Source organism: Oncorhynchus clarkii, chromosome 12 (genome assembly GCF_045791955.1).
Source record: "Oncorhynchus clarkii lewisi isolate Uvic-CL-2024 chromosome 12, UVic_Ocla_1.0, whole genome shotgun sequence".
Lineage (NCBI taxonomy): Eukaryota > Metazoa > Chordata > Actinopteri > Salmoniformes > Salmonidae > Oncorhynchus > Oncorhynchus clarkii.
The window spans coordinates 71479586-71500754 of NC_092158.1; the positions used below are offsets into that span (position 1 = coordinate 71479586).

Here is a 21169-nt window from a genome sequence, read left to right on the forward strand (position 1 = left end):
TAAGTGAACTGGCTATTATATTGATCAGGGTGAGGTACATTTGAAAGGAAGATGCATGCATCTCAAAATGGATTTTCCAAGATACTGACAAAGTAAACTCCATTTATAAAGACCCCGTCAGACACATTTAATGTGTCTGTAAATAAGTGACACATAAAAATCAAATAATGTCCTGTAATCATATGAGTTTCAATTGACCAGTGGTGGAAAAAGTACTCAATTGTCATACTTGAGTAAAAGTATAGATACCTTAATAGAAAATGACTCAAGTAAGAGAAAGTCACCCAGTAAAATACTACTTGAGTAAAAGTCTAAAGTATTTCAAATCAAATCAAATCAAATGTATTTATATAGCCCTTCGTACATCAGCTGATATCTCAAAGTACTGTACAGAAACCCAGCCTAAAAACCCAAACAGCAAGCAATGCAGGTGTAGAAGCACAGTGGCTAGGAAAAACTCCCTAGAAAGGCCAAAACCTAGGAAGAAACCTAGAGAGGAACCAGGCTATGTGGGGTGGCCAGTCCTCTTCTGGTTGTGCCAGGTGGAGATTATAACAGAACATGGCCAAGATGTTCAAATGTTCATAAATTACCAGCATGGTCCAATAATAATAAGGCAGAACAGTTGAAACTGGAGCAGCAGCACGGCCAGGTGGACTGGGGACAGCAAGGAGTCATCATGTCAGGTAGTCCTGAGGCATGGTCCTAGGGCTCAGGTCCTCCGAGAGAGAGAAAGAAAGAGAGAAAGAGAGAATTAGAGAGAGCACACTTAATTTCACACAGGACACCGAATAGGACAGGAGAAGTACTCCAGATATAACAAACTGACCCTAGCCCCCCGACACAAACTACTGCAGCATAAATACTGGAGGCTGAGACAGGAGGGGTCAGGAGACACTGTGGCCCCAACCGAGGACACCCCCGGACAGGGCCAAACACGAAGGATATAACCCCACCCACTTTGCCAAAGCACAGCCCCCACACACTAGAGGGATATCTTCAACCACCAACTTACCATCCTGAGACAAGGCTGAGTATAGCCCACAAAGATTTCCGCCACGGCACAACCCAAGGGGGGGCGCCAACCCAGACAAGACGATCACATCAGTGACTCAACCCACTCAGGTGACGCACCCCTCCCAGGGACGGTATGAGAGCGCCCCAGTAAGCCAGTGACTCAGCCCCTGTAATAGGGTTAGAGGCAGAGAATCCCAGTGGAAAGAGGGGAACCGGCCAGGCAGAGACAGCAATTTATTTGGTTATAAATATACTTAAGTATCAAAAGTAAAAGTCATGAATAATTTCAAATTCCTTATATTAAGCAAACCAGACGGCACTATTTAAAAAATATATATTTAATTTACGGATAGCCAGGGTCACACTCCAACACTCAGACATAATTTACAAAACAAACATTTGTGTTTAGTGAGTCTGCCAGATCAGAGGCCATAGGGATGACTAGGGATTTTCTCTTGATAAGTGAATGAATTCGACCATCTTCCTGTCAAAATGTACTTTTGGGTGTCAGGGAAAATGTATGGAGTAAAAAGTAAATTATTTTCTTAAGGAATGTAGTGAAGTAAAAGTAGTAAAAAATTGAAATAGTTAAGTACAGATACCCCCCAAAAACGACTTAAGTAGTACATTCAATGATTTTTACTTAAGTACTTTACACCACTGCAATTGACAGGGTCTTCATTTCATTCACACATTCAACATAAAAGTTAGTTGTGGACAGGGGTTTTAGATCTGAAATAAGTGTTTCCTATGTATCATTATGGAAGAACAGTAATTTAGGGAGAGTCAGAGGTCATGGGGCAACATAAAGCATAGAGGTCTGCATGGTTTATGATTGTTATAAGCTAAACACGTTTACATTTTGTAAGTGACCTTTAATAAATGCCCTGTTGTCTTTAAGCTACTGTTTTTAACTTCATTGCCTCTCTTTACTCTCTCTCTTTTTTCAAAGCAGGTCCATTAATTTGTTGTTTTGCGCAAGTCTGTATTTTCCCTCTCTGTTAACCACCCAAAACTTTCCCGCATCTTGTGCAACATTTGACAAGTGCACAATATAAAGAGGAAGACTGGGCTGAGAAACAATACAGAATGATACTGCAGGAAAGGTTTCAGAAGGCTTTGAGAATGAAGGGTTTTGCATTCTTTTTGCTGGCACTATGTTGCTGTCTGTCTGGGACACAGGGTCAAGGAGACCACGAGGACCAGAAAGCATGCTGCCCATCTGACACTTGCTCTCTGATGAAAGAACTGATCTCTATAGGAGAGAAACTAGGAGCCATGGGGGAGAAACTGGGAACTATGGGGGATAACCTGAGACTCATGGAGACCCGGTTACAAACCAGTGAGAATGAAGTGGAGGTGCTGAAGAGACTAACTGGAGGTAATGTAGCGCTTTTCACGTGTCACCAACCTCCTCTGTCTATTATAGGGATTCTCCTATATTCAACGTTCTAACAGCCTCTGATCTTTGAATACATTATGACAACTGACAGTTCAATATAATCTCATCCATCCTGTATCTCTCTCAGGTCGGCCTCAGGTGGCCTTCTCCGCAACTCTCTGGCTGACAGGCGATGCCCCTGGGAACACAGGACCTTTCACCACTCCCATTCCCCTGCAGTACAAGAACGTCTTCTCAAACATCGGCAGCTCCTACAACCCTGCCACAGGTACTAGATATTGTCTGTTTGTGTGTTGCATCATGTTGTGTGGTGCTGTGTTTAGAAACTAAAAGCTATGTCCCTACAGGTATCTTCACTGCCACAGTCAAAGGAATATACTACTTCCATTTCACAATGATGAACAACCTGAACACCCCTCCTAATTCTGTGGTGTGTTTGACCAAGAATGGCCAGAGGCTGGTGTCTGTCTGGGACACTGTAGGAACCGATGCGCACGACAGTGGCAGCAACGCAGTGGTCATTCCTCTGGAGGTGGGAGATAACGTCTATGTGGAGTTACAGGCTAACAGGCTGGTCCATGATGATAGAATGAACTACAACACCTTCAGTGGCTTCCTGCTCTTCCCCATGTAAACATTGAACACATTTCAACAGCTAAAATGGTTGAAATTACTTAATTTTTTTATATAAAGGTTGTATTCAATCCGTATCGCAGAAGTTCAGCGTTGTAGCCCGATTGCCTTTAAATGTCAGTGGCAACTGCATTTACAGCAGACCGGCTCGATTGGAAATGACGTTTAAATTTCAAGCACGCGCAACGCAGATTTTCAGCGATATGGATTGAATCCTGCCCTTAAGTTAGTAGACACAACATAGTCATCTGTAACACAGTGGGGTTATCATGCTGTGAAATGATATGCTTTCGGTCTTTTGTCACACTTTCCACGAGGCTGCTGTTCCACCACAAGACAAACTCTTTGTCAAAAGAATATGTGTCATCTGGTGGACATAACTGTAAAAATTAAAAGCCATTGGTCTTAGAGGCAACTATAAAATGTTTGTACAGTAACGGTTCAATGAGAAAAATAAAAAATAATTCCAAATTCATAGCAGTTACACTACATGATAATTCAACTTACATCTGGCAAATGTTTAACAACCATACCTGGTGCAAAAAGACTCCTTTATTATTAAGACACTATTCACAGTAGTCTTAATTCACATTCTTTTCAAACCCGTACGCATGTCCAAAATAACTAGTAGGACTTTGGAGGTTTTCCATCGGAAATCAAAGAGTTGTTTCACAAGCGCAGTAATGTACAGAGTTTAGTGGTTCAAGCGCTGTGCAACATTTTCTGGAACGTTTGAAAGACATTTCACAAACATGGGCGTCTGAATATCTGCTTGTTTGTGTTTCAATACGTAGTCATATTTCTGAACAAACCTATTCCTTTACTATGAGTTTGGCTGAACACAATGCCTTCCCCTGGTCGTTGGTGGCCCTACAGGTGTAAACATCCGAGTCTTCTGGCCCGACCTGGGCCAGGACCAGGGTGCAGAGCCCATCCTCTTCATACTCTATCTGCACCCGCGATGACTCCTCCAGAGGCTCCTCCCCCCTCAACCACACCACCTCCGGGTCAGGATACCCTGAAAGGAAAGGTCAGAGGGGTGAGAGAGAGGAAACATCCAATGACAAGAGCTCAGGAAAATAGAATGTAACAGTTACACACTTGAAAAGTTTAACATGTATCACACAGCAGGATGCAGCTGTGTGGCCTTGAGCAAGGGACTTAGTTAGGCACGATAGCTCTTAATCAATGCCCAACTTTAAAACAAAGCCTTTCAAATCTTTTCAAGCACCAGCTGAAACTCAGTGAAAAGGTGTAATTCGGTCAACCAAACAGGTCTAACAAAGCGATTGAGATGGAAGCCGTTTGTAGTGGAATGCAGTGTATAGGTAGGTACCTGTGAGGTGACAGGAGAGGCGGGCGGTGGAGCCCTGGGAGGCAGTCTGGTCCGTTAGGGTCAGGGAGAACTGGGGCCCCCCCTGGAGTTTGACCTCTAGAGACTGCAGGGCCTGCTCTGCCTCAGGACTCAGGGGGCTGTCTGTCAGGGGTCAGACACAGGGTCAAGGATCACATCAGAGTCGTAGCCTGGTCAACCAGACTGAGGACAAGTCAACCAATGGTATGCGTAGCGCTCATTTGGTTGACAGGTCTAACAGGGTCATAACACTAGGGGCGCAACTTTGGTTTTAGAAGTGGGTCCGCGTGGTCCTAAAGCACACCGCTGCCTGATGCTGTATCACATTCCAATTATAAAACTGTGGTGGAACTGCAATTTCAGAATGAAAAGTTGCACCCCTGTGTATCACATGAGGAATGCTAGGGTTATGAGAAACTGACATGGTTTGTATTGAGTATGGCAGGTTTTGGAAGTCTGGAGGGAGGTCTCACCTTCTGCAGGGGTGGTGGGAGAGCCAGGCCCATCGGCTTTAGACAGCAGAGCCATCCTCTTCAGCGCCAGCAGGGCTTTCCCTGTTTTCTACAGGAGATACACAGAGAGGCTTCAGTCAGTTCACACCAACTGGGGGATGATGAAATAATGAAAGAACTGAAATGTAGTAAAATACAAAGTGTCACCTTGGTGGGGAACCCAATACCTACCTTCCACTTCTGCTTGGCGAGGTACCTCTTCATCTTCTCCTTGGAGAGACACTTGGTGGTGCTGGGGTCGGCTGAGATGGGCTCAGCTATCCAGGAGTGGACCAGAGCCTCCTCACAGGATATCCTGCACCTGGGTAGGGACGGACAGAGAGGGTTAGAGGATGGACAAGGCTCATCCATAGACAGTCACTCAGAGACATACACATATATACATGTACAGGTATATGGTGTTGTCCCAGACCTTGGTTCCTTGTTGAGCAGGGAGCTGATGAAATCTTTGGCCTGGTCAGTGATCTCTTCGAAGCTCTCCTCATCAAACTCCCACTGAGCACCAGTCACCAAGGCCAGGGTCTCTGCCTCACTGTTACCCTGGAAGGGAGACTCACCACTCAGTCTGAACACGCACACAAACACACACACTATATATGAGCAATAGCAATGTATGGCCACTAGGTGGTAGAAAAGCTAAATTTTGTCAAGCCCTGTTGTAGGCAGAGAGGAATGTCTCTAATTGAGAATTATTTAAACAGAATATTTATTGCCTTAGTACTCACAATATGTAGCAGATGACTCCAATGCTCCACATGTCTGTAGCTAAGCTAACAGGCTCATAGCCAATCACCTCTGGAGCCACAAACTCTGGTGTCCCGTGCATCACCTTCAGGGGAGTGGAGGGGTCTGGAAGACAGACAACACCTCAGGGTAATGAGGATGCGTCCCAAATGACACCCTATTCCCTACATAGTGCACTAATTTGGACCAGGACCTTTTTAAAACACAGCCCCTATGGGCCCTGATCAAAAGTTATTCCCTATATAGGTAATAGGGTACCATTTAAGGCACAACCATATATCACAGTGAACACAGAGGCAGACATCATTCATTTTCCAGGTGTCGCAATGCAAACCAACAATTCTTCCAAAACCTGCAGCACCATTCAACACCCTTGGCTCTGTCCCTCAGCCAGCCCCATACTCACCCAGCTTGCTGGCCAGGCCAAAGTCAATGATCTTAATGCGCGTGCCAGTGTGATCAACACACACTATGTTTTCAGGCTTCAGGTCCAGGTGGATGATGTTCTGCTGGTGCATGTAGCCAATCCCCTCCACGATCTGCTGCATGTAGTGCACACTGACCGGCTCTGTGTGCACAAAGCTGTCGTCCACTATACGCTCAAACAGCTCACCTCCGGCAATGCTGCACACAAACAATCACAGGGTCAATAATGGTTGTATTTTCAATTGGATTAAATTCAACTCAATTCACATTAGTGACAGCGGACCTCATGCATTTACTTCTACAGGGCTCCATGGCTTCCACTGCCATGTATTGTGGTCAATGATTGTTGTTTAGATTCTATACTTACAACTCCATGACCATGACCATCTCTGGCTTGAGATCATAGGCCCCCAGACACTGGACCAGTTTGGGGTGGTGCAGGTAGTTCATCAGCTCCATCTCTTTACGGGCCGCCTCCCTCTCCTTGACTCGCCGGCCCTTGTAGAACTTTCCGGCACACACACGGCCCGTCTGCTTGTGAGTGAGTTTGAACACCTGGCCAAACCTCCCCCTGTGGAGTGTCACAGGAGATAGATGTCATTAACTTTACTGACTATTGTCCCATCGGGGGAATTTTGTTGCAGTGTCATGTACATGCTTAAAGAGGCGTTTAAATAACAAATCAACTTTGATAACAGTTACATACCGTTGAAGTCAGAAGCTCCCAAACTTAGGCTGGAGTCATTAAATCTAATTTTTCAACCACTCCACAAATGTCTGGTTAATTAACAAACTATAGTTTTGGCAAGTCAGTTAGGACATCTACTTTGTGCATGACACGTCATTTGTCCAACAATTGTTTACAGACAGATTATTTCACTGTATCACAATTCCAGTGAGTCAGAAGTTTACATACACTAAATTGACTGTGCCTTTAAACAGCTTGGAAAATTCCAGAAATGTATGTCATGGCTTTAGAAGCATCTGATTGGCTAATTGACATCATTTGAGTCAAATGGAGGTGTACCTGCGGATGCATTTCAAGGCCTACCTTCAAACTCTGTGCCTCTTTGCTTGACATCATGGGAAAATCAAAAGAAATCAGCCAAGACCTCTGGTTCATCCTTGGGAGCAATTTCCAAATGCCTGAAGGTGCCACGTTCATCTGTACAAACAATTGTACGCAAGTATAAACACCATGGGACCACGCAGCCGTTATACCGCTCAGGAAGGAGACGCGTTCTGTCTCCTAGAGATGAACATTATTTGGTGCAAAAAGTGCAAATCAGTCCCAGAACAACAGCAAAGGACCTTGTGAAGATGCTGGAGGAAACAGGTACAAAAGTATCTATATCCACAGTAAAATGAGTCCTACATCGACATAACCTGAAAGGCCACTCAGCAAGGAAGAAGCCACTGCTCCAAAACCGCCATAAAAAAGCCAGACTACGGTTTGCAACTGCACATGGGGACAAAGATTGTACTTTTTGAAGAAATATCCTCTGGTCTGATGAAACAAAAATAGAACTGTTTGGCCATAATGACCATAGTTATGTTTGGAGGAAAAAGGGGGAGCTTGCAAACCGAAGAACACCATCCCTACCGTGAAGCACGAGGCTGGCAACATCATGTTGTGAGGGTGCTTTGCTGCAGTAGGGACTGGTGCACTTCACAAAATAGATGGCATCATGAGGGAGGAAGATTGTGTGGATATATTGAAACAACAGCTCAAGACATCAGTCAGGAAGTTAAAACTTGGTCGCAAATGGGCCTTCCAAATGGACAATGACCCCAAGCATACTTCCAAAGTTGTGGCAAAATGGCTTCAGGACAACAAAGTCAAGGTATTGGAGTGGCCATCACAAAGCCCTGACCTCAATCCTATAGACATTTAGTGGGCAGAACTGAAAAAGTGTGTGCGAGCAAGGAGGCTACAAACCTGACTCAGTTACACCAGCTCTGTCAGGAGGAGTGGGCCAAAATTCACCCAACTTACTGTGGGAAGCTTGTGGAAGGCTACCTGAAACATTTGATTCAAGTTGAACAATTTAAAAGGCAATGCTACCAAATACTAATTGAGTGTATGCAAACTTCTGACCCACTGGGAATTTGAAAGAATGATGAAAGAATTAAAAGCTGAAATAATTCTCTACTATTATTTTGACATTTCTCATTCTTAAAATAAAGTGGTGATCCTAACTGAGCTAAGACAGGGAATTTTTACTAGGATTAAATGTCAGGAATTGTGAAAAACTGAGTTTAAATGTATTTGGCTAAGGTGTATGTAAACTTCCAACTTCAACTGTACCGATAAAAAGAGACTAGCCTGCTGGCCTTACTGGGATGATAGGAACATTAGCCCAAGCTATTTAGGCAGGATACCACACCTGGCACAAATTGTCTAGTCCTGTTTTTCCTGCTGAGGGGTGCCCTATACCTGCTCCCAGATGGGAGTAGTTCAAAGTCCAGGTACAGTGGCTTGAGTCTAAAATTACCTTAAAAATCTCATCCAGGCCTGTCTGTGTGACTCCAAGTACCTTGCTTGCTGTGGTGATAATCCTTCTCAGCATATTTCTCTGGCTGACAGTGGCATTGCCAAACCAACAAACAATACAAACAGTTAAAATACTCTCAAGGAAAGACTTATAAAACAGAGTCAGTATAGAAGTCTACATTAAAAGATCCCAGAAAGTACAGTCTCTGTTGGATCGTTTTGTAGATCAGGTCTGTACATTTACTCCACTGAAGCTTATTGTCCAAGAGGACACCCAGGTATTTGTATTCCTCTAAAATCTCTATGTTCTGACCTCTGATAGATGTTGCAGAGGTAGGTGTTGTATGCTTCCTGAAGTCTATGCACATCTCTTTGGTCTTATTGGTATTGAGGACCAAGTGTGATTCCTCACACCACTCTACAGAGTCATCTAGGAGCGGGCCATGGTGTTCCACATCATCATGCAACAGGCTGATCAAGGCAGGGTCACCAGCGAACTTATCGAGGTGTCTGTCAGGATGGGAACTAGTACAACTATTAATGTACAAGATGTACAGGAGAGCCTGTGTTGGTGTTGCGTAAATCCTACACATGGGGGACCTATTTTGACCCACTGTGAGGGTTGGCTCAGGAAGTCCAACAGCCACAAATCCAGCCTCCCATCTAAGGAGAAGTCCCAAATGAGTCTCTGTGCCAGAATGAATGTAATTGGATTGTGTTGAAGGCAGAAGAAAAGTCAACAAACAAAACCCTTACATGGGATTTGGCACTCTTTAGATGTCTGTAGACCATTTGGAGGAGAATAAGAACGGCATCATAAATTCCTCTGCTAGGCTGATAGGCAAACTGAAATGGATCAATGAACTTCTGGGTGACGCTGAGAATATGACTTTACACAAGTTTCTCAAGGCATTTCATTACTAAGGATGTCAAGGCGACAGGGCCGTAGTCATTCAGCACAGAGGGATTAGATGCTTTAGGAAAGGGTATAATTATTGAGTTTTTCCACAATACTGGTACATGTTGCTGGTCGAGTGAGGATTGGAAAATGTCTAAAAACACCAGCCAATTGTTCAAGCACAGTACTTTAACACATGTCCACTTATTTTGTCTGGGCCTGGGCTTTTGTGTGTGTTACATTCCCTGAACAACTTCAAAACGTCAGCCTGTTTAATCCCTTGCCAGGCCAGCCTCGAGTTTCCTGAGGAGAGGGTCCTCTCCACCCTTTGCTTGTATGCCTCCTTGTCCACCAGTATCTATCTTTGTATCTCACGTTGTACATCTCTTGAAGCCTGTCTGTCACCCCCAGCATAAACTGCCTTCTTCCTATCAAGTAGTGATTTTAGATGTTTTGATACCCAAGGCTTATTGTTAGGGAAGATTTTACAGGTCTTAGTAGGCACAACTGACTCAACACAGAAGTTTACATAGTCTGAAATAACCTCTGTGAGTTCATCCAGATCAGAGCTGCTGTCCTCAAATACCTCCCACATAGTACAGTCAAAACACCCCTGGAGACCAAATACCTCCCACATTGTACAGTCAAAACACCCCTGGAGACCAAATACCTCCCACATTGTACAGTCAAAACACCCCTGGAGACCAAATACCTCCCAAATACCTTGGTAGCTTTTACGGTTTTGTCCCTACAGGTGGCAGCGGAAGAATAAGTATGGCCAACAGAGTAGTTTAACTGCTTTACATCTACACAGAGCTAGTAAAGTTTGCACTAATATTGCCATCCACGCAATGGATTGATGAGACACTTTTGTCCATACAAATCAGATTCAGTCTATGATCACATGAATGTGTGTGGGGAAACATTGTCTCGAGGGCCACATCTGGATTTAAATATTCAACAGAGGGCCACACAGATTTTGTGTGGAACCGATTTGTTTGTCAAAAAAAATTATACCGTCTGTATAATCATGGCTGCAGAACAGCTTTCTCCATCTGGAGAGCTGAGATAGAGATCTGACCAGGAATGTAAAGGAAGGGTTGCTGTCTCTGAGTTATCCCTGACCATGTGACCTGACCAGGAAAAACTCTGGGGTTTTCACCAGAGATTTTCTGGTCAGGTCATGGTCAGGAAAATCTCAGTGTCCTAACTACAGTACTAGAATTTAGAGATTCTATTCTATGGTCCTAACCACTAAATCACTGAGACAACTCTCTGCCTTCATACTGTACAAGTTCAGAGGAAGGAGAGGTGTTAGTAGAGATACATACACATGTAAAAGATATGGTAGAGTGAGTGGATCAGAAAATTAAAGCACGTCCCTTATTCTGACTAAATGGAGAGGATCAGGGTTGCTACATACTCTCTCTGAACACTTCTCTCCTCTATGCGCTGTCTGTCTGAACACTTCTCTCCTCTATGCGCTGTCTGTCTGAACACTTCTCTCCTCTATGCGCTGTCTGTCTGAACACTTCTCTCCTCTATGCGCTGTCTTTCTGAACACTTCTCCCCTCCATGCTCTGTGACTCAATATTCCCCTTTCTGTTGACTAAACACTGAATCTACAAGTGTTTTTGTCAAGGCTAGATCAGCCATGTCTTTGACATTTCAGAGGGGAGTGAACCATTTTTTTTGCTTGAAAAACCTTGTGAACAAGAGCTGGCATGAAACCAGTTAGTGAGTGTCCCTTATCTGTAGATGAACAGACATATTTGTTCATGTCAATGAACCTACCAGTGTGTGTTTTTTTGTGTATTGTTTCATGGGAGATACTTACACTCCCAGTTTCTCCAGTATATTGTAGTGATCGGTGGCCTTGTGGGTGGAGTCGATGGCGACGTCCTCATATGTCCGAGGAGACTCCTCCTCTTGTGGCTCAGCTACAGATCACACACAGAGACGGACATGTGAGCTGTCAGTCATCAGATAGGCCGCATCAATCAATTCACCTAATGCATGCCATTGATACAAATCTACTGGAAACAGATTGAGTTGAAAAATCTTGTTGAAATGTGTTCCTCTCTGCAGCTGATGGCATGAAGGTGCCATCAGCTGCAGATAGATTAAGATTTTACATTTTAATTATTTAGCAAACGCTTTTAACCAGAGCGACTTACAGTAGTGAGTGGATACTTTTTCCTGTACTGGTCCCCAGTGGGAATCAAAACCACAACCCTGGCATTGCAAGCACCATGCTCTACCAACTGAGCCACACGGTATACAGCCACACATGTAGTTCACAGTATACGACTCCTGCTGGAACCAATCAACTAGACACCAACATGGCTCACCTATCTGCTCCATCTTGATAAGCTGAGACTCCTCACTGGGCTCGCTCACCCCCACCACGTTGTAGGCCCTCACCCGGAAGCAGTACTCCGCCTGAGGCTCAAGCCCGGAGCGCACCTTGTAAGAAGTACTCTTGCAATGGGCTGATAGCGCACTCCAGTCCCCAGACTCAGCGGGGCCTTTTCTCCTCACCTCCACCACATAGCCCAGGACAGCACTGCCTCCGTCGTAGCAGGGCCCAGACCAGGACAGGACCAAACAGAGAGGAGAGACAGAAAGGAGAGACACCACAGGGCTGGAAGCTGGGGACTGGGGCCGCTCTAGGACCAGGAAGACACGGTACAGGTTACAAACAGGTTCGGCACAAAAACACACAAAGCACAGAAATGTTTTGCAAGGGTTATTTACCTATGACAGAAAGAGTGAGGGTGTGATGCGCCGAGCTCTTGCGGTCTCGTACTACAACGGTGTAGCGACCTGAATGCTCAGGTCCTGGCTCTGCTATCACCAACGTAGTGCTCTGATCACTGCTCTCTACCCACAACTCAGACCCATCTACAACCTACAGAGTGAGTTAGACAAAGATAGACAAACTATACACTCACACGCTCAGAACACTATGAAAAGAAGGCTAGTGATATTTGTTTACTTGTTAGAAAATATATTTTTTTTAAATTAAAAAATATTGTACCGGTTCTTTATTTCGTATCCAGCAGGACACCACAGGGGGACTTCCGCAGAACACACACGTCAGACGGGCTGTCTCTCCTAGCCGTGCCTCAATGTAGGATGGGGGATCCTTAAACTGCAACGAGACTGTGAAAGACAGGGTAAAACAAACTTCTGAGTTTTGACTAGAGTCCACTAGAGGCCTCAAGGGGCCACAATAATTATTTGTTTACAAAACATTATTAACTATGTGTGAGAACTGCGTTTGTTTTTGTACATGTAAGTGTCATTGTGTGTGTATGATGGGTCTGTTTGCTTGTACGACTGTTGCGTTTGTGTGTATGTGCTTGTACGACTGTTGTGTTTGTGTTTATGTGTGCGGGTCTGCAGGCAGGATTTTATGACCAAACACAGATGACATACACACAAGTAGCAGCAGTCCTTATGAAACCAGCAGTATCCAACAACTACAAACACCTACACACACACACCAGTACATAACATGGTAAAACATTCAGACCAAACATCATTTACATTGAAAATGAATTGCCTATACTGTTATCAAGTATGCTGAAGATAGAAATGGTTAGATATCAATTATAACCACGTACAGATGACTTCCTTATAACCCTGACATTACATTACATTGGAGAAATCCATTTAAGTGCAAAGCCCCAAAGGGCTTTGTGGACACAGCCTCTTTCTGGTCAGTAGTCAAATCAGTATGGCAGTATGGCATATTTGACTAAAACCACTGTGATAAAGCTGCACTTCTGTTCTAATTGGTGTGAGTGTATAAAGCACTTTTTCTTTGAGACAAGAAGGACTGACGTCACAAAACCTCCCATGGAATGCATTCAACTGATGCCCGTCTATTTTTAAATATTGAATACATTTATTTACCGGCCTACTTCTAAACAACTTTCCTCTTTCTTACACACAGATTAGAGGCACCTGATAAGACTGGACAGCCAGCATACATTAAGTTATGACAAATCAGCTTCTGGGCAATCCACTGAACGATGTAAACCTACACCATCTATTGACAAAGTTACAAGTTATCTACACAAAAGGATGCAATTAAGTCAGGGATGGGCAACTGGTGGCCCGTGTGAACTATACATCCTTTTATGGTTCTACCTGGTAACACCCTTACCCAGTTCATACACAATAACACTCTAGCCTTACCCAGTTTATACACAATAACACTCTAGCCTTACCCAGTTCATACACAATAACACTCTAGCCTTACCCAGTTCATACACAATAACACTCTAGCCTTACCCAGTTCATACACAATAACACTCTAGCCTTACCCAGTTCATACACAATAACACTCTAGCCTTACCCAGTTCATACACAATAACACTCTAGCCTTACCCAGTTCATACACAATAACACTCTAGCCTTACCCAGACCAGAGCAAAGTCCCTCACCACAGCAGCACAATACACACTGGCAATACAGAGGAGTACAAAGGGTCAAACTAAATGTGTAGCTCTAGTATCTGAGGCTGGACGACAATATGATTCAAACGCTGTGGGTTGATAAAAACACAAAAGATGAAAGCAAGGACAACAACTGGAAATGTTATACAGAATAAATGCATTGAAAGAGAGGCAGGTGCAGCTCTTGGCTTGTTCACAGATGAAAGGAGAGACTAGTGTGTATCTTACCTGTCCCCGAGCTGGCTCTCTTCTTTGGCGTGACTTCTGTGGAGACTGGTGGAACCGAGGTGATGTGAGATGAGATCACAGGTGCAGGTAGTTAGTGATAGGGGTGTGGGAGGGCGTGGCTAAGCTCTCTCTGGACCATAACCAAAGATTGTTTATTATATTGACAAGATATTCGAGTGAAAGCTCTAACAATGGAAATACATGTCCTCAAATATGGAAGGCAGGCAGGAGGAAGCAAGATCAGGTCGGACCATTCTAGCCAATGAGAGGGCAGATACACGTGTGAACACCAGGCCATAGAGATAAATAGAGGGCTCATATTTTTATCTGTGCCATTATAGTGTCTGTGACAGCATGGGCTTCTCCATTTTAAAGTAGTCCATTTCCTTCATCATTGGCTGATTGCTCCCAACTTATAGGAATCTCCACCCAGTTGACTAATTTAAAATGGTGGAAGCCCTCAATGGCAACGTCCATGCTAAAATGGGTTATGTCCATGATGAGGCCTTTATCTCTATGACAACAGGAACAACTCCGATATATTTGATCATATATGCCTCACGTAGTAAATTACAGTTTTACATTACATTACAGTTTTTGTTCACAAAGTTGTCTGAATACCAGCGTACTAAATAGTATGCGAAAAAAAATATGTTTTATAGTATGTGAAATTTCGTCATCTAATGCGTGATTGCGTTGACTCTTGTCCATCGTTCATTTTGGTACAGCAGATCAATGTATCTGATTATCAGCTGTTGTCAAACACATGAGTTGAAAAAGACGAGTTAATTCTACTCGTTGAAACGCCGAAATGAGTATGCGGTTTTAGTTTGTAGTACTCTAGCATGGGTATTTGGACACACCCACTGTCTCTAGGTTTAACTATGCTACAGTGGACTATGCAAAAGGGGGTGCAACTCAATTTTAGGAAGGTGTTCCTAATGTTTTGTACACTCAGGGAATAAGAGATAGTCTATAATGAGTTCATGTTTCACCTTTTCGGGGTCCTCCTGTGCTCGGGGTGTTAGAGCTTATTGTGGAGCTGGATTGTCTGAAGACACTGTCATTGTTGGAGGACAGTAGTAACTTTGAGCCTCTGTTCTCCATAATGTTGAGGGGAGTGGAAGTGTGTAAAGTTGCGTTCAGGACTCCGCAGATAGGCTTAAAGTCTGCGTTGTTTCCATCAGGGGACAATTTCAGTTTCGTATCCCGTAACAGAAGGGACAAAAGGGGAAAAAAAACACAACATCAGAATCTAAACTCTTACTGCAGTGCAGTTAACCCTTTGTGTTGTTGGTGTTCATGCAAAAAGCCAGTGGCATACTGCAGTTTCACTGATCTGCTTGTGGTACGCCAGTGATCTGAGCACACTTCAGCATTGTGTGTGTGTTGTCTTACCTCTCACACACACAGCTGCACTGCTGGAGGTCTTTCCCGCTCGGTTCTCTGCCACACAGGTGTAGGCGCCCGCGTCCTCAGGTAGGCATTCCCTCACCACCAACCTAGCCTCACTGCCATCGAAGAGGGGCTTCCCAAAAAACACTGCCTCACCTGCCCACGGGAACACCCATATACTGCAACATTAAACTCTCTCAGAGCTCAGGCCACTGACACTAGTCCTCAGCTTCAGGGTGTGTGTCTGTTCGTCTCAGAGAGTGTGAATGTGAACGAGAGAGACCGGCATAGAAAAGGAAACTGAGTATGTGTGAGGGAGAACACCCACTGTCTTAACATTTAATTCAGGTGTTAATGGAGGAGCGTGAGCAGTATCACTTGGAAGTAGTTTCTTATCCTTCTAAAGGGGTGATATATAAAGAACTACAAAACATCACAAGGTAGTACTAATTTGCAACATGGGCAGTAGAGTGACGCAAATGTGCTTTTTATTTACCTTGTTGTTTGGGCGTTCAAGTACATTTGGCAATGGATATAAAATGTCACAGTGGACATTGATTTTAATGAAGACATTTTCTATTCAAATTCCAAGTCAAATTCATAAAGTTGAATTCTAATGGCACAGAGCCAAATTGTGCAGGACATGGAGAATAAGGCCTGTCCCCAGCTCACCATTGTGCAGCCAGGACACACTGATTGGCTGACTTCCTGTGATAACCCCTCGGAGTGTGACGTCACTTCCTTCATCTGCCGAGCAGTCCTCCAAAGGCTCTGTGAACAGGGGTGGATCCAGACTTCTGAGGGGGGTTGGTGTGTGGCAGCTGTCCCCTGGATGAGATGGTGCAGGTGGGGTGAGAGACAGGGTAACAGGGGGTGAATGGGACGGGGGTCAGGGGTCAGGGAACAGAGAGTATCATAAGCACATTTGAAATTCATACAGCGGGCCATCTGTTCTATGACAGCCTGATAAGCAGGCTCCTATCGCTCTGTTTGGCACGCGAAACAACCACACGTACATGTAGCATCTTTGTGTATGTGCTCTGAAATGAATCAATCAACACTCAAATCACACTTTGTCACATACAACAAGTGTAGACCTTACCGTGAAATGCTTACTTTACAAGCCCTTAACCAACTGTGTAGTTCAAGAAGAGTTAAGAAAAATATTTACCAAATAAACTAAAGTAAAAAATTATAAAAATGAACACACTAAAATGACAATAATGAGGCTATATACAGGGGGTACCGGTACTGAGTCAATGTGCGGCGGTACAGGTCATTTGTACATGTACCATAGCACTTTGATACCAGTAGACCTACTAATTTGGGTGGAATTTGGCCACTCTGTTTTCTCACCCTGGGGGAAAACAACTGCTAAAACACTTTTGGTCAGCTAACAGCGGGGTGTTCTGCCTGGCCTGTCATCTTGCATTGCTGACAACGTTTCCTTATCGCTGCTTTTGTATTTCTGTTCTTCCTCTGCTCTATTGTGTTAACCACATCTCTCATCTAGCAGAGTATTTATCAGCTCTCCCTGTTACAGGAAAGACTCCAGCATACCGTGACTCCTATTATATTGTCTACAACGCAGACACAAATAGCCCAAACCCACACATGTATATTGGGAAAATAAGCAAAACACATGCAACAGAAACACTGAGACCCTTCCTCTGTGTTTCTCCACCAGACCACCAAATTAGTATTAAGACAGCAGTAGCACACAGCCAACATCTTGGCACTAAAACATCTCACAGTATCTAAATTGTAAATCTGTTTGTTATGCAACAATACATATTTATTGACAACAACTAAACTTTTATCTTTATTTTCATCTTAACATTGATCCCTGGCTTTAATCTTCAGCCAGATCCAACGGGATGACACTGTCTGCTTGCTGACGTCAGACACTAGCTTCTTCCTTGCCACTCCTTCAATGCTGAACACCCCCTGGGTTCTCTAGAGTGATTGGCCTGCGACGCTCCTGCAGCCGACCTCAATTGGTAGATTCCAGGCTCTCCATCCATTCTTCTGACTTAAGGATGAGGGACTGGTATTTCTCGAGCTTCCACTCATGTGCCTCCTCTATCCTCTCCACCCAGGGCACTGTGAGCTCGATGAGGACCACCTGCTTGGTCCTCTAGACCAGATAACGATATCTGGTCTGAGGATTGTGCTGGCTATCTTCTCTGGGAACTGGAGCTGCTTCTTGAAGTTGGCCCACATCTCCCAGTCACCTGCTGTGTCAAGGATCCCTTTGGTCCTTGTTCTCTTTGCTGCGATGTCTCCTGGCCTGAGGAAGTGGATGAAACAGGGGCCCTGGTGAGTTGTTTGGGCTTTCTCCTTGCCTGCTCCATTCCCGCGGCCAGTCCCGCGGCCAGTCCCGAGTCAGTATTTGGTCATGCTGACACCTGAACTTTCCATTGGTCAGAGCTGCTTGTCAAGAGGACACGTGCTCCAGGTTGGCTGGTCATCCACATAGTGTGCAGCTGGGGCTCTCTGTCAACCCCCATGTGTGGAGGTTTGTTGGTGTGGGCAACACATCATACACAGAGAAAAGCAGAAACGTAATCCGCTGCCCTTCCATGTTCCAGATGTCTTGCCAGGTGAGTGCCCTCTCTTGCACGCTCTTCCATCATGTCCAGCTGCCCTGTTTTTTCCTGAGTTCGATCGCTGCCTGGCAAACCCTCTCATCCTTGCTGTCCCGCAGCATCATAGCCTGACGTGCTTTTGTTGCCTTGTACTCATTTACAAAAAAATGTATTGGCAGCTGCAGCTTGCTGTCTGTGCTGTACAGGCAGATGAAGGAGTAGCTTCATGGGACCGCCAGCCATCTCCTGAGGAAGTTGTTCATTTTCCTCTCTAGTGCCTCCACTGTTGAAAGAGGTACCCCATAGGCAAGCAGTGGCAGAGGAGTCTGGGAAGTACCCTGTGTTGGTAGCCTCATGCCTTAAATTTGCCTGGCAGGCCGCTCTTCTTCAGAGATGCCATCCACGTGTCAGCTTGCAAGAGCATCTCCTTCACACTCTCTTTGTCATTGAGCTCGGGACTGTACCACTTCCCCAGGCTCTTCACACTTCCCCGGGCTCTTCACACTTCCCCAGGCTCTTCACACTTCCCCAGGCTCGAGGTGGACTACCTTGGTGCCTCTAGACCAGAGAACTTTAGCACTTCCCCAGGACCATAACCATCCTGACGATGGGGATGGTCTCCTCTCCAATCTTGAATCGGTACAGTTCCTGGACACTTACCCTTTTCAGGCTTGAACTCCATCCTGGAACATTTGGTGAGCTCTTCCAGATCCTCCAAAATCCATCTGCCTTCTAGAACTGACTTAGCTGTGATTGTCACATCATCCATGAATGTAATTTTTTTTTATCCCCCTAATGTCACGATATAATTCACACGCTGCTTACACGCCTCTTTTACTTTCCAGTGCGGATGGAACTGTCACAGTAATGTCATCCTACACTACAGGTGTTTAGGATACTGCACTCTGAGAGAAACACAGTCACAAAACATGTACAAAGGAGGCTGAGGGCGGCAGGACTAATGTTTTTTCTCCAAACCCCTTCCTCGGGTTGTTCAAAACAAGAACCACATGGCCTTTTAAATGCACTCACAATCAACAACTGGGCATGTGGATTCCTGCACCCTTCACTTCTCAGGTAATGGTTGGGGTGGCAGGGTAGCCTAGTGGTTAGAGTGTTGGACTAATAACCGAAAGGTTGCAAGTTCAAATCCCCAAGGTACTGTTGTTCTGCCACTGTTCCTAGGCCGTCATTGAAACTAAGAATTTGTTCTTAACTGACTTGCCTAGTTAAATAAAGATTTAGGGAAAATCTGAAAATACATGAAACACAAACGCTTTGGTGGTACACGCCATAAATATTTTGTTAGGTGGATGGCAGTGGACATTTTGCACTGTAACTATAAGCAACAACAAAACAAAAGCCAGTACTCAAGAAGTACAGAGTCCAAACACCAATACAAGATGTTAACATCTACAATATCAAACTGGTAAGCAGAAACAAAACCAATAAATAACATTGTCATGTAAAACAAGCAAATATACTGTCTGAAAATGAAAGCCAAATGCTTTGTCATGGTGTGTGGTTAGGGTTCATTCAGCTATGCAGTCTCTGGGATAAATGTCTGTTCTGACTTGTCTATTACAATGTTGACCTGAACAACTAGAAAGCAATGCCAATAGTTAATCTCCTATACCCCCCCCCCCCCCCCCCCCATCACCACCACGCACTATACCATTACGCGCTGACAGACAGTACGCACACGCACACGCACTGAACACTCACACACACACACACACACACACACACACACACACACACACACACACACACACACACACACACACACACACACACACACACACACACTCTTACCTGTACTAGAGGCTGTGTCTATCCCAGTCCTAGTGGCAGTAGCAGAAGTGATACTGGCTGCCAGGATGTTTTTTCCCTGCCCAGGGGAAGTGTTGGTGGGTCCGATGTACATCCTGAGGGTTGATACATAGCGCTTCTTGGAGCTGCTGTCACTGCTCATGTCCGGCTCCACAATGTCTCTGCATTCAACGCACAAACTTAAACAGTCATTTCCCAAGCCGCTTATCAAACATCCTCTCCCTCTCTCGGTCACTGTTGCTCTCTCACACTCACAGCCAACTCATAGATCAGTCATAGTTAGAGAGAGGGGCATGAGGGAGGAGACTCTCTTTCTCCCTTTCACTTTGTCCCTATCAGTGTGTCTGTGTATCTCTGTCCCCTTCTCACACCCACCCACCCCCTAAGCTCACTAACCCCACAGCTAATAGAAACACACACACACACACACACACATACAGAAAGAGAGAGATTATCCATATACAAACACAGCCAAAGGTTGCTTTGTCAAGTGTTTGATTTGTTCACATTCACCTGTCTTACTGTTTGAGTGCTCACTTATCAGTGTAGAGACTGAACTTTGGATGTGTGTGACATCTCTGTTACGTACTGTGTGTATAATTTCACACCGGTGGGTAAGAGTATTGAACACAACAGCCACGCCCCCATAACAGTTAACATAAATCCCAGAGAGAGACAGCCACTAGAAATCTTTCCACAGTGAGCCGTGTCCATGGTAACACAGACTGTAGAACGAGTGGCTGCTACTGCAGCAACCAGCAGCTCTGTGGGTGCGTTCCCTTCCCTCAGGCTCAGTAGAGAGGAGGCTTTACTGTACAGACACTGTTACTATGAGCATCCCTGGTAATAGTAGAATGACCTATGTAGATCTAGGTCTAGTCAGTTCTCTCACACAGCACAGTAAGCCAGTAAACTACAGTCAACCTGACGACAGTAAGTCTTGTGTTCCAGTCTTGTGAAGCAGTGTGCTGCACTGGCACCAACAAATACACTAGATGTTTGTCTATCATAGTTATTGAAACTGTTCACTGAACTGTTGATACCTTTACTGATAGTAACTTATTAATACCTAGCTTAATGCCTCTGCATCCTTCTCACACACAGAGCATTTGTGTTTCACTGCCCTGATTTCAAGTACTACTGTAGTAGATCATTCACTCAATATCACTCTGCTCCCCT

The 21169-nt window shown here is 44.7% G+C and overlaps 2 protein-coding genes across 3 annotated transcripts; one reads left to right on the top strand and one right to left on the bottom strand.

Moving 5' to 3' along the window:
- Positions 1-331: 331 nt before the first annotated feature.
- LOC139421177 (myosin light chain kinase, smooth muscle-like) lies at positions 332-20334 on the bottom strand. 2 transcript variants are annotated; one of them, XM_071171796.1, is made up of 18 exons: positions 19973-20334; positions 16242-16397; positions 15573-15725; positions 15170-15343; positions 14175-14219; positions 12521-12645; positions 12238-12391; positions 11832-12149; positions 11318-11420; positions 6456-6659; positions 6069-6286; positions 5644-5767; positions 5331-5483; positions 5090-5219; positions 4880-4967; positions 4389-4529; positions 3865-4070; positions 332-719 (listed from the first exon to the last, which is right to left on the bottom strand). In XM_071171796.1, the coding sequence occupies exons 1-17, from the start codon at positions 20130-20132 to the stop codon at positions 3865-3867; spliced, it is 2652 nt and encodes an 883-aa protein (XP_071027897.1). In that variant the 5' UTR covers positions 20133-20334; the 3' UTR covers positions 332-719. The 2 variants fall into 2 exon arrangements, with proteins under 2 accessions (XP_071027897.1, XP_071027898.1); XM_071171797.1 differs by lacking the exons at positions 332-719; positions 15170-15343 and having other exon boundaries at positions 3561-4070.
- Positions 2101-3582, top strand: LOC139421180 (complement C1q-like protein 2). Its single transcript, XM_071171801.1, has 3 exons — positions 2101-2398; positions 2547-2687; positions 2767-3582. The coding sequence occupies exons 1-3, from the start codon at positions 2107-2109 to the stop codon at positions 3051-3053; spliced, it is 720 nt and encodes a 239-aa protein (XP_071027902.1). The 5' UTR covers positions 2101-2106; the 3' UTR covers positions 3054-3582.
- Positions 20335-21169: the final 835 nt, after the last annotated feature.